Below are 15,287 nucleotides of genomic sequence, written 5' to 3' on the forward strand. Positions count from 1 at the left end.
ACATGTAGGTAAGTTCTCATTTAAAAATTGAAATATGTTGTGAAAAATCTAAATATTCAAAAATATTATCTTAACTGGACTTAATAATTCAAAAATTAAAATTTCAACATATATGCACAACTTAAGTCTTAAAAATCTAAAAACGGGGTGAGTTTGCTTTAAAAAATCCCCTTGAGTATATAGGTACTTAAACAATATTTAAAATAACTTCGCTTATAGAATTACCGCTAGGCGTTAAGAAAAGATTTTTTAAATTCAACTTCTAGAGAAGAAAATAAGGGGTTGTATAGGAATACAATAGTAGCGTACTAGCGTATTTGACCAGAAAATAATAGAAAATTCCAGTTTTAACGCAATATTGCTTTATTTTTCATTAAATGAATAAACGTATGTATTTGGCATATGGAATTATGACTTTTCTAAGTCCTCTAGATGATGTGCTTGAAAATTTGTTATTTCATAAGATTTTAATACATTCCTCATCAGATTTATCTTATATAATTTTGCTGGAATGAATAATTTGGGAGTATAAAAATTATAACATGAAGGCCAAAGGCCGGTTGTCAACCATTTCGTTTCTTTACCTAGTCTTACCCAGTGGCGTAGACAGAAATTTTAATTTGAAAGAGGATATAATATAATTAATATGTCCAAAATAAATCGTAGAGTGTACCTATTGGCTACTGGGTAGTGCCGCCGCACAAATATTATATTATATAAAAAAAAGTTCATTAGGGGATTCATCCCCTCTACGTCTTGCTTCTTGTTACGCTCATGATCAGTGTTGAATCCAGGTATGCTTCAGGGGGGGCATTCGCCCCCCCCCCTAAAAAATTTCTTTCGCCCCCCCCCCTGACAAATACAACTTTCTGACTTTCAACAAAATGTACTTATTTATTAAATGCACAATACTAATTTAAATATAAATAATTAATAGGTTTTTAATTTATTTTGTAATTTTTTCAATATTTATAATTTCTAAATTGTAATAAATTATAATAATACAATTTATAATATGTGACGAAATTAGATTAACCTTAGATTGATTTAAAATTTAAAAAAAAAAAAATTTGTTTTGTAGTTTTATATAAATTTGAAATGTCTAAATTATAAATTGTAATAAGAATAACGAACGAAGAAAATGACGTATCACCATTCACCAATGAAAAAAAAAGTGAGCCCCCCCCCCCAGAAAAATTGTCTGGATCCAACACTGCTCATGATGACTACCTATACCAGCTATATTCTATAATTCTGTAGCATTTTATACAGTATATACCACGCTATATACCAGGGTTGTTCGAAATGTGTTAAAGTTCACATGGAATTAAAATAAAAACCATCGTTTATTTAACCCTCAGTTAGATTCCAAACAATTTTTATAATTTTATTGTTTCGTTGATAAGCAACTTTAGTTTTTGAGAATATCAATTTTTTTATGCAATTAAAAAATTAATAACTGAATAACCATGAACTTGATATTTTTACTAAACATATTTTTTATTAGCATTTTCCAGACATGAAATATATTTAAAATATTTTGGTTTATTTGGTGGTACCTATTTGTAAAAATAATTTAAATGTTATACTTTTTTTAGTTTTTTTTATCAATAAACGTTAGTAAAAATTTGTATGATCAGTCAAAAATCTTTTAACTGTAATTTATTGTAATACAAAACTGAAGGTTCCTTAAAAGTTTTTCTTAAAGGAAAATACACGATGTGCAAAATCTTTATGCATGCGGGTTATTATCATTTCATGTTCAAATGTTCATAAAATTGGATATTACTAAACGAATAATAATGATTATTTATAATAGGTTTTTAATTGTTATTATTCAAAATGTATCAATTTCAGGGACTTAAAAATTATCATCATTACGTTTATTATCCTTTTTAATCGTCGAAATATCAAAATTATTAAAATATACCTACCTACATCTTAATTACCAACATTTTTCCTGTAACTGTTTGCAATTCAAACAAAATTCTCTGAAAATAAATTTAAAAAAATATCCATGTAGGTAAGTTATCCTAACCTAACCTACTTACCCTCGTTTTGTCAAAACTATGTAAGGGTTATTAAGAAGTCTATAAAACATTTTATAATATTAGGTGCCAAACTTTCTCTAAATCAGGCCCAGCTGGTTTCTATCGCGCGTGGAATCGATCCACATGAACAACATACCAGTTATATATTATATTATACCTATGGATTTTTTTTTTAATTTTTAAGAGCGGTGATTTAAATTATTTCGATTGTGATTATTTTAGTAAAATTATACATGCAAAGTATAAAATTAATATGATATAATGTGCCTATTTCATAAATATCTAGGTACCTAATTCATCAAGTTAATCGTGCTTCAAATATGTTCGAATAAGGAGTGTCATACGAATAAGAAACACAATAATTTATTTGAAATAAAATAAATAACAAAACAAAACAGTATGTCAGTACCTACTTATTACATAATAAGTTCGCTTTATTTTTACAGGCAGATCGAATATTAAATTATAGATAAGAAAATTGCATTGTCTTAAATTATTTATGTATACACATAGACATAATCGAATATTTTTCAAGTGCCAAATACCTACAGAATTATGTAATTACAGGAACGTACCATAACTGCATAAACATTCGTAATTTATATTTTTTATCGAATGTGTAGGTAATTAAATCAATTTTGTTTGGTTTAGCGATAAAATTAAGTGATTTAATGAAATGCTGCGAACTAGGTAAACAGATGTAGTGTAAGTATATAGCTATCCAATAAGACCATAAATAATAGATACCCTAAAGGCCTAAAGCATATTTTCGGGGGAAGATTACCCAATATGACATCATTCGGTCGTGAGTCAGACACATATTGTAATAGTTAGTATTATACGTACGTTTGCATAATTGTGAACTTGTGTGTACAGACTTAATGATTTACGATGTATAGGGCGATGTATATTTACGATGATAATTAAATATTAATCATTGTATGCCATCACTGTCAAATATCATTGAATTTAAAATTAACACATCCACTATCATGATTCACTCGTTCACTCTTTTCTTAATTTTGTAATATTTCATTTGGGATTATACTTACCACTTTCCGCAGTTCTCTTTTCATAGCGTTATTTTTTTACGGTGCCGCTGGGGCCCTAGGAATACTAATACCAGCTGCCATGATGTACTAATATTCCTTTTGTGCCTTACAATAAATTAAATAATAGCTCTAAATTGAATCAATTTTGAGTTCATATTGGAAGAAGTCTCAATGAACGTTCCCTTACCTCAAGCCGCCACAGCCTAGCAAGTATGATAAGTGGTATTTTAGTTTCATCTATCTAGGCCTAGCGGCTTTCAACCTTTTTATGAATGCGCACCACCTACACAGTTTGAAAATGTCAGTATATTGATTAACCAAATAACTTTTTTTTTTTATCATAAAAAATTTAAACATTATTCTTCATGTTTGGAATATTATTTCTCTAGAAACAACAAAATTAAGATTGTTTAAGCATTTAATGCACAGTAATGGAAAATGAAATATTTGCAATTGTCATTGATATTAAACAAAGAAAGTAAAATTTTTATGGGAATAATAATCCATTCCAGTTTTTTTTCGTGAAGTAAGACTTTTTTAGTGTACAATATATGAGCATTCCAGTACCACGGATTGAGAAAAGTTGATCAAGGCAATTTAACTTCACTGTTAAAAATCAATGATACCTACTGCCTTATTTTTTAATTATATAAAGTTTATATACAGTTGTATGTAGTATATATGATATAAGTAAACAAAACTCAAAATAATTTAGTTCCCCTACATTTGTGATATATCAATAATAATAAGGCAACATTATGTATGGTTGATTTAAATGTCTTATTGCAAGCAAAATAATATTAATATATTATCAGCAGTATATTAGAAATAATAATATTAGTAGGGGTGGGTTCTAGAACTTTTTAAACCCTTTTTCAACTCAACCAAAGATAATTTGAGAAAAATTTAAGCTTTTAGTAGAATTCAAATATCTTGAAGTTAAAACAGTTCAAATAATTTGAGCCTAATAAAACACACAATATTCAAGAATAACAGAAAATTAATTTTCATTTGTGTAAAATATTAAAACTGTTACACTCTAAAGGCACAGTCAGAGAGCAGACTGCCTAATCTGACGGATATGCAGACAGCAGTGGTCAGCAATCTGGTTGTATTATTTTACTGAGACTGCGCGAGTAGCTCCCTTTATGTTTGAATGCGCCTTAAAACTTAAGTTAAAGTTTATTTTACTATTAAATACTTACTTTATAATGAGTTAGATTAAATTTTTTAAAATAGTTAGATAAATTAATTTAGATTCAAGTTTATGTCTATGAAAACTTAAGTTTGACCTATTCATAATTCTAAACGTTGATTTTTATAGTATACTCAATACTCAAACATATAAAATTGGAGAAAATACATTACCATTATTTTTTTTGTGATCATATTTTAAGAAATAAAAAGGAATTTACTATGCATGTTCTATAAAATACATAAAATATAAATTACCTATCATTAAAATGTTGAAATAAACTAAGTAAATCATATTTTATTTAAATATTAAAACTAAATATAGTATAAAGTAAAACATTATTTAACTGCAACACAAATTAATAATAAAATTAAGACTAAAATAATTTACAATAACTATAATTAATTTTCTTTTAACAAATTCTGATAATGTCCAAAAACATTATTTTTAATATTTAAATAATAACCAATACTGCATAAAATGTTATTATGAAATGTGATTAAATTATTACCAATGTAATAATATATACTTTTTTATTGGCCAATCTATTATTACTCATTTAATTCATTAACTATCTTACATTTTTTAAGGACTCTTTCATTAAATTTATAGCGTTGACATCTTCTTTGACTACTGTCTGCATTTCAGATATCATTGTTTGTTGAAGTTCTAAGAACTATACAATTAAATTAAGGTTATTAGTTATTAAATCTAATAAATTCAATATTCAATATCTTTAAATTTTTACTTTATACTTACATGTTTAATTTCTTCAGCTACTTGCGGAATACAGCCCAAATTACTCTTGGAGTCTTCAGATAGTTCTGAATTTTTTAATCGAACAAGAGTAGCAATTTCGGTCAACTTCCCCTTTAAAGCCATAATTTAAATTGGTAAAAAACTTCAAAAACATATCATTGATTTTATATACATATACAGAGATACTTTTACATACTTGGAATCTTAATGGTGAATTAATATCATTGTATAAAATTTCTAGTTGATTTTTTATTGTCTCTTCTTCGGGTCTAAGAGCCATTCCTGCATTTAATATGACCATTTGACCTACTAATACTTTTACAATTCTGTGTGTTAATTGATCCATTTTGTCTGTATATTGTTCAAGCTTAGATTCCACTCTTGTTTTTTTCCTAGCTAATTCTGATAATCTATCTGCAATGCTATTAAGTGTTAACTTATGTACTGTAACTTGTTCATTATGACATTTATACTTCCAACATAACTCAGAAAAACCAACAATTGGCACTGGTATGAATACCGTTGGATTTGGATTATCTGCTTGAGCTTGTTTCCAAACTCGTAAATCAATTCCTGTAAAATATAATTAAACATATTAGAATTAAAGATTAATTCTTTTTATTTAATGCTAAATGCTAGGTTTTTGATGACAACACTTTTTTTTAGCACTGAAGACATTTGAACTAAGCTATGAGCCTAAAAAACTGATATCATAAATTTATAGATAGTCAATTCAAATTTAAAAAAAGTACACTATAGCTTTAATTGGAAAAATAAAACAATGGAGACTCTTAGAATTCATAATTTAAGTCTCTCTTCAAATGATGGCTCAACCTAACTTTTTCCTTCTTATCCTGCAACCATCAATCCTCATACAAATAATTAGTTATTAAAATATACAATTACGCAAATAAAAACTACTTATAAGTAATTAATATAAATATTTCAGAATAATAATTTAAATTCGTTAAATGTACTGTAATATATATATTTTTTAATCACAATACGATACCTATCAGAATAATAAATTTGTATAATTTATTAAATTAAATTGAATAATTTATTCAATACAATTTTGGAAATTAAAGATTAATGTTAAAGTAATACTATACAGAACAAACCTTTACAAAATATACTTCTGTTATAACTTATAATGAAAATTATCAAGAGTGTTCTCAAAATATGTCAATAATAGAAGAACATATTTATTGAATACATATTGCTTTATGATCACAAATAAAGTATAATATGTATTGATTAAAATATAATTTATTAATAATTAAAAATGTTTATACCAGCAGGTGGATTCTCATAATATTCGCGTAAATTTTCTTCTGTAAAACCAGTATATGGAAATATATTTTCAATGCCCATACTTGATAATTGCTGCTTGGGAGATGGTTGCATTAGATAGTTAATTATATCAATATTAGAAATTCGTTTTGTACTTCCTAGAATCACAAAGCGATTATTATTTGGTTTTCCTATGATATTAAAATGTTAATAATATACCATTTTGAAGTTTTTCTTCAACATATATTAAAGCCATTGATTTGGTTTCTGTGTACAATTTTAATGTATCTAAATGTACACTTAAATTTGGTTTGCTTCCCAAAACTGCAAATAAATTAGATGTGAACTGTACTTCTTGTTTTCTAAAAAATTTAAATTAATTTAAAATAATAACAAGTAAATTAAAATTAATAGATAATAAAATAATAGGTAACAAATACGCAATAATTTGATATATTATTACAAGAGAAGAACTGTAAGTTAATAATAACAAAAATAAATATTGCAAATGTTTAAATGAAAAAAATTATATTAAATCAAAATCATATTACTTAATAACTATGATATAATAATGAGTGACTTGCAGAGGTGTTTCTCAGTTATGTTGACATTACTGGAGTTTTATGATTTTAAGTTTAACTTAAATATATAAGGATTAATAAACTTTTATAATTCATCAATTAAGTATTTTTATTTTTAACTTTATGCATTTGTTATAATTACTTAAGTACTATTTAGACAAATATCCATTTACAAGTCAAATGTGACAATAAATATTTTATGCATGTATTATGAAAATTACAAACCAATTGCTATTTATTAATTTTAATATAATTTAATCAATAATAAAACAATAGATGTAAATTAAAATTTCTATTTTAAACAACTATAATCACCTTATTTCATCCATTTTTTTATTGATATTTATTGCCACAAGTGCATCTCTACTTGATGAAGTTGGTTTCACACTGTATGTAATAGCTTTAAAACGGCAAAGTGGGTTTTGAGGAGTATACTCAACAGGTGGCATATTCAATCCATAAAATCCTAAACAATTTGTAATATAAGTAAATAATAATCAATAATCATAGTGATTAACAAAATAATGTGACCATAAATATTAGTAAATATGATATAATACAAAATACTTTAGTCTATACCTTTTCCTGTGCCCCAACAAGCTTGCAACAAGTTGAGTTTACAAATAACCTGATCTCTTTCATCTCCAAATAATTTACAATTTACAATTGAATTGATAACTAAATCATTAGCGTTAGGAGGGGGTTGTTGTTGTTGCTGTTGTTGTTGTGGTTGTTGAGTAGTATTACCTAAAATGTAAAATTAGGTATATTACACACAATTTGAAAAAATTCCAAAAAAAAGAAATATATGGTTTAAGGCTGCTGGGGCGTTTGTCCCCCTCCCTCAATCACAATTTTCTACAACTGAGTGGGACCATGGTTTAACTATATATGAAGATATTTAGATTAAATTTAATCTATTCTGGGGCTTAAGTTAGTATTTAATAATTATAACTAAAATAATTCAAGTACACATAAAAATTTAAAATTTAAACAAAGAACATATTTTTATTCATTTTTTTATCATAAATACATACAACATTTATATTTGGATCAGATTTAACTAATATATAAATAATATTGAATAATACTCACCTTGAGCAAAAGGAGTAGTTAGATTAAATGGAGATGAAGTTGCTACTGTTGTACCAAATGGCTTGGCTCCAAATGATGAACCAAACCCTCCAAATGAAGGAGCTACAACCATTCAAAATTAAAAATACTATTATATTTTAGATAAAGTAATTGATTCAAATATGATTTACCAACTGATGCAGTAGGTTGTGATTGTCCTAAACCTGAAAATATTGATTGAGACGATGAAGTGGCAGCAGCTGAACCAAATCCAAAAGTTGGTGCTGTAGTGGTAGTGGCTCCAAATCCAAATGTTGGAGCTGCACTAGTTGTAGGAGCTCCAAAACCAAAAGAAGAAGCTTGACTACCTGACGTTGTAGTAGAACCAAATCCAAATGACGGTGCTGAAGATGATGTTGTAGAACCAAATCCTTGAAAAATTAATGTTAGCCTTAGAATATTAAATATTTAAGTATGCAAATGATTCAATTTTCAAGATTAGAAAAACTTTTAACTTTTTAAGATTGTCACAATCAACATACTTACCAATTACCATAGCCTACTTAATATTTATACTCTTACTCAATATTTTATTTTAAATATTGACTATACATAATAAATAAATAACTGTACAAATAAATTTGAATAGTTGCAACATATCATTAAGAAATTATTCATTTGGGTTGTTTTCATAATTCTAGTCTAAGTAACAAACATATGTATTAATTGTTTGTAAAAATAAAATGGGATGATAATAAGCCACAAAATCATATTAAAGGGTCCACTCACTATTGATTTGTTAAATGATTTATGAATTTTTCAACTCGGCATCAGCATAATAAAATCTAATTATCTGTATCAATAAATAACTTGTATAATATTAAGAAATAAAAATCTTAATTTTTATGTTAAAATACTGATCACTGTACACATAATATATTGATATATACCTATCATATAACAAAATTAATTATTACCAGTATAATATAATACTTTTAAATTAAATCATGTACTAAATCTAAATGAGTAATAAAAGAAACAAGCTCAACACAAATGTTATATAAAAAATAAGTAATATCTACATTTGTCATAGGAATATTATAATGGTTGCATAAAAATACATCTCAATTCAATATATGTAAATTATAATAATTACCAAATGGACTAGCCGTTGTTTGAGTGTTCATTCCAAAGCTGGAAGATGTAGGAGCATTGAAACCTGAAAAACCTGTCATTCTTAAAAAAAACCTAAAAGAAAAATAACAAAATATAATAAAATATTAAAATTTTAGTTAAAATAATTCTATTAAATTTACCAAACTATGTCTTAAAACAGTTAAAATGCCGAGAAACTTCTACTTAAATGAGCATCAAGACATCACAATTGAAAATAACGCATTCACACATTTTCAATTTTCAATTTTGCAATTATCGTTATTATCATTTATCATTGTAGTAATGTTGTATACAATACATAAACATGAAGATAGGTACAATTTAACTATGTACAAAAATCAATCACAATTGACCACCTGCAATGGTTGGCGACACCGGCCGCTGATAAACCGAGACGTTGTCTAAATCTCTAAATATCACGGTTTAAGATAGAATCTGGCTAAGCGACGAGGTCTGATATATTTTCGGCGGTAGACACGGACTTGTCTAAGATAGTATATTTAGTCCGTGGCACGATTAAAGATATAAAGGTTGGGAATCGGACCATGTTTACAATTGCATTTCTTGAAGCCCAAATCTTCTGAGCAAATCAGCTGTTCCAACTAACCACTAGCGATACTATCGCAATTATTTTGTACTATACAACTATATTATCATTGATATTATCCCGCGCTTTTCATAACGAATTATAAATTATGAATAATTGTTGTTATATAATATTATATATATTTTATAAATATAATATAATAATATATAATTATATATTGTGTACTTGTGTTTAAGATACCTATTACTATTACCTACACTATATAATCCGATAATCGTAAAATCGTCATCGGAATTCCTATTACATAATAATGCGTATGAAGCAGTTTACTTACATTCAAAACCAAAAAAATAAAAAGGAAAGCAAAAGCAAAAAAAAGTTATTGAAATTAGTAAAAAGTTGAGTCACAGAATCAAATTGTTTTTTGTTTATATATTATATTATCATATTATATTGTTTAATAAAATAAAGTGAAATTTGGTTTCATATGATTTTATGAATTTTATTTATTTCATTATTTAATATTTATAAGTTATAACCACGATTAAAGATATGGTATATCTTTAATCGTGTTTGTATTTTGTAACAAATTAGTAATAATTTTTGACACTGGGAAATGACCGAGCGCTAGTGATTAGTTGGAACAGCTGATTTATTTAGAAGGTTTGTGCTTCATTTTATCTTAGCTCGATTCCCAACATCCCAACCTGTATATCTTTAATCGTGGTCCGTGGTACACAGCATGATAATTTAATTTAATTTATCATGGTACACAGTACACACCACACGTCCACACACACCAATGTCAGACGTCAGTTACTCAGTTGTTATCCAAAAGTATTAAAAAGAATTGTAATATGGATTATGTATAATATGGAAGTTAATAGTGTTAATACAGTGAAACCTCGGTATCTTGAAGTGGTAAATTCGTAAGGGACCAAAAAAAAGACATATCGAAACTTCCAGTTAGCGAGGGAATTTAAAACTTAAATAAAATTTGAAATAAAAATGTTTAATTATTGGGGAAAATGTGTATTTATAATATAAAATGTATTTATACATTGCATACATATTATGTTTTAGTATTCATCATTTTCATTTGAGTAAGTATACAGTATTTTCTATGAAAGTAGAATATCTGTCATTTTTGTTTAGTATAAGAAGTATTTTTAATAAAACTACCTAAAATATTAAGTGCAGAAAAAATGTTGTCAGAAACTCCTGACTGTTTTTAGACGTATCTTCGAAGTTCATGTATATAGTTTTCAGCTTGGGCACCACGTATGAAAGGTTTAACAACAACAATTTCTTCCTCGTCAATTGCTTCATCGGCAGAATCTGCTCTGGCTCACTGATAATATCAGATGTTATAAAAATGTCCTCATTATGGGTTAAACTTTCTGACGTGCTCAAAGTAGAATCAATATCCAAAAATTCTTGATATGAAATATGGATATCGGAGTGTTTATCTAATCTGTCATATATTCGAGTAAGTGAATCATAATAGGCATTGGGTACCGGATAATGACTTTGACTTATGGAGATTCGATATACCGAAATAACTTAATATGTAAGTCCAATACTGAATGATCGGGATTGAAAAAAAAATTTGAAATAATATATAATTCATCTATCTAATAAATGATAATTTATTATATTAGATACTGATTAGGTATTAATTTCGTATTCGGAGAAAATGTTTGACTTGGAATTTTACAAACTATAGTTGGCACCTGGCATGGTCGATACGAAAATTTGATGTACTAAAATGCAATAATCACTTAAATTTCAACCAACATTTTTATTTAATTGTTCATAAAAATGCATATTTTAGGAAAAATATACAAACGCTTCTGATATTTAAACACCATCTTAATCAATAATCAAATAAAAGAAATTAAAGAATACCTAGGTACTATTCATAAGTATATTGTTATACATAACTTTAATTCAAAGCTTTACATTATTTTGGTATAATTGTTTTATCACATTTCATTATTTCGATGAACAAATTGTAAAATTTGATATAAAAGTTGTATTATAATATATATCTATGGATTTATTCTATTGGATTAATATAATGCAATCTATGGCGATTGCCAAAGTCGTTACAGAAGACGCAGTCGACTAAAAACTCTATTATTTCAATTAGTTAACCAAGCAGACATGAACGGAAAACAAACTTTTCGTACAATTTTTTTTTCTTCATAAATCACACTATTTTCAGACTTCAATTCAACAAGCGTCGGAGTGCATACACGTCAAGGACTCCAATGAAGCCCGAAAGAATCGATATTTAAAATAGGTTAGATATCAGATATGGGGTAAGTACATTTTTATTTTTCAGTAGGTTTCTTTTTATAACAGATTATTTTATAATTATAGTTTATCTCGGTTTACGAATCTGAAGATTACAGACTGCAATCTTTACCTTATGATTTTTTCTATATTTATTTGTTTTTTGGTTCTTTAAATTCATTTACCTTTCGTGCTCCGGTACTTTCCTTCTCTTTTTTGTTTCATTAAAATGTAACTCTCATTGGTTTTTTTTATAAATCTTTTTAACTTTGAAAACTGGTAGGTTAATTTAATTCTTTTAATCAATCATTAATTGTATAATTATAATGAATATTTTTTTCGGTTTAAGGATCTGAGAGTACAGACTGCAATCTTCAGTGTATGTCTATACTATATAATTTTTCTCTTTTTATATTGTTATTTGATCAGAAGATACATTGATCACAATCTTTCGATTAATTGTTTTGTAACCACTGATATAACACTATTCCGACTATCAATAAAATCGTGATAAAAATTAGGAAATTAGTCAGGTATGATATTAAAAAATTTTTTTTTAAATAATTTCCTCGGTGATATTTAAATATTTTCGAAATTATCAGGTACGATGACCTGTAGGTAGTATAGCTGATACTGGGCTAGTGAGACGGGAGTAGCAGGCTAGTAAGGGAGAGAGAAAAAATGTAGAGAGAGGTGAAGGAGAGGTTCAAGACGAGAGAGAGGGTGTAAAAAGATATTATAGTGATAGTGTGTGTGAGAAATGAGTGTATGAAGCGGTGGAGAGGATAGGGAGAGTGATATCTAGTATTCTAGTGAGTAGGTGAGGGGTAGAGTGGTGATTAAGAGATTGGGTGTGAGAGAAGGTGGGATAAGGAAAGAGAGAGAGAGAGAGAGGGATAGAAAGAGAAAAATATATAGGCCGAGGTAGAGGGTGAGAGGGAAAGAGAGAGAAAGAGAGAGGGTTAGATTAGGTTAGGTGGGATAAGGGGGAATAATTAGGTAGACTATTTATGTTAACAGTGCTGAATACGTAGGAAAGGATCTTGAAATGCAAAGGTCACTCGACTCTTTGGCTAAAACTAAGTACCAAGTTAATAGGTTTAAAACCTTTGACTTATGGGATAAAATAAAAAGAGAAAGTTGGTTTTGGTTAAGAGGATGTTAGCGCAATTTTTTCTTTCTGACTCAGGCGAAATATAGCAAAATTTTCGTTCACCTTAATAATAATAATTTTAATAACGTATGATACTAGAGTAAAATGAACGATTAGATTATCATCTAGAACAAATCATAGGTTTTTATCATATTTTAATTTTTAAGCGAGTATTGAGTATTTTTAAATATTCATATCTAACCTATCCTATCTCGCTTCAAAATTGAGCATATGAGATGCTCTAGATAATAATCATAATTACAATTAAATTTTAAAACAGGTCATTTCACTCTAATAATGTTAGAAATAGTGAACGTAAAATTTACTACGTTGTGCGTGGACCAGAGACAAAACAAAGAAATACACTGACATCCTCTAAACTCTAAAGTGTTATCAAGTTGAAAAAGCTCTTGAATGTTTATTGTTTACATTATTACCAGTCTTGTGAAAGATACTTTTTAAAGTATTCAAACACAGCGGTGTGTTAAAATATTAGGAAGGGCTGTATGTTATAAAAGTGACTAAATAAAAAGTATGATTTTGGTCATTACATAATGTTTTGTTAAAATATCAAATTGTTAATATATTATTATAAATTCTCATTCTCGAAATATTATACAGCCAGTAAAAATTCATTTTCTTCATTTATATTTAAAATACATACTTTATAATAATTAGGTATACCTTGAATCATGAAATTATTTACCTATGTGCTTGATGTTCGATACATTATCAAAATATGTACTAATAGCATTTAGAATTCGATCACATACGTTTTGAAATATGCTATGTAGGTACTTACTATAAGCAAACAATAAAGTTTACAAAAAAAAAAAAATATATATATATATATAAAAAATGCATAAAACTCTATTATTACGTAAAGATATGTCTATATTCTATACGAAAACCGGGGTACAGTGAGACATAATTGGTAAACGGTAACAGTGTCATAACAATAAGCGATGTCCTTAAAAAAAAATAATATTTTGTTTTCAACTAATTGCAATAAACATTGCGCTTAAAATAATTATATTTTTATAAGCTATATTATAGGTACCTAAGTAATGGAACAGTTTCGAAAAAAAAACATTAAGTTGTCTTACGAAAAAAATACGTATAACCGATCGTTAATCATTAATGTGAACTTTATTAATTTATGAAAATGCATATACCTAACTTAAAATATCATCAAAAAATAGAATCAAATCTATGATATACCGAATCTTACTCATTTTAGGATGTTTCATATCTCACTGTAATGCCCCGGTCTCTGTAAAAATCATTTGAAAAATTTAATAACTTTTGGTAAAATTTGAGTTTTAATTTATTAAATCTTCATAACAAACTATCATAGAAAGCTACTTCTAATGCCAAAATATTGGTCTTGATTAAAATATATAATTAAGCATTAAAGTACCATTCAAACTCACACGTGTGTCTAAGGTAACTCCATATTACATATCTTTGAAAAAAGCGAATCTTTATAGTTTATTTACAGTAATATTATTTATTAATATATATTATGAAAATTGAGAAATATTAGAAACTAATTAATTAAACTCAACACATTGTTTAACTTGGATGAATGATAATATTCTGGAATAGGTATACATGGCATTTCGTGGAGGTGGACATATAATGATGTAAAATAAAGATTCGTAATAATAATTTGTCCAGATAAAAGTAAAACAGCTTTTGAATGTGGTAAAGATTTATAAGAATTACGTTATGAGATTAAAAGCAACTTCTATTACTAGTTTTATAAAATTAATTCAAATCTCTAATATTGGAAACATATAAGATCTGGTGATAGGTGATTTTTATTGAGAAATGCAGTTATTTTTAAACATATAATTTTAGTCGAGTATAGGAAACTATACTAGTTTTAATCGTTTACTTTTTTTGACTTATCTAATTGAATTTTTAAATTTAAGATTTTAGACATTTAAAAAAAATATATACATAGTTGTCTCGTAGGCATTTATTACCTATGCAATATTTTAAGTGACATACGTATTGTAATTGTTATCTAAATAAAAAAAATAAAAATAAAATCCTCGAACTTGATGAAAAATAGACGTAAAAATACAATTTATCTCATATAA

At 26.8% G+C, this 15,287-nt stretch overlaps 1 protein-coding gene across 1 annotated transcript; it reads right to left on the bottom strand.

Moving 5' to 3' along the window:
• Positions 1 to 4,551: 4,551 nt before the first annotated feature.
• On the bottom strand, positions 4,552 to 9,675 carry LOC107163769 (nuclear pore complex protein Nup54). The gene is made up of 11 exons (XM_015511342.2): positions 9,322 to 9,675; positions 9,162 to 9,253; positions 8,197 to 8,436; positions 8,027 to 8,128; positions 7,511 to 7,678; positions 7,247 to 7,397; positions 6,570 to 6,712; positions 6,353 to 6,508; positions 5,254 to 5,630; positions 5,058 to 5,168; positions 4,552 to 4,974 (listed from the first exon to the last, which is right to left on the bottom strand). The coding sequence occupies exons 2-11, from the start codon at positions 9,238 to 9,240 to the stop codon at positions 4,870 to 4,872; spliced, it is 1,632 nt and encodes a 543-aa protein (XP_015366828.1). The 5' UTR covers positions 9,241 to 9,253; positions 9,322 to 9,675; the 3' UTR covers positions 4,552 to 4,869.
• Positions 9,676 to 15,287: the final 5,612 nt, after the last annotated feature.

Source organism: Diuraphis noxia, unplaced genomic scaffold, assembly GCF_037042655.1.
Source record: "Diuraphis noxia isolate RWA-SAM2 unplaced genomic scaffold, SU_Dnox_SAM2 contig0002, whole genome shotgun sequence".
Lineage (NCBI taxonomy): Eukaryota > Metazoa > Arthropoda > Insecta > Hemiptera > Aphididae > Diuraphis > Diuraphis noxia.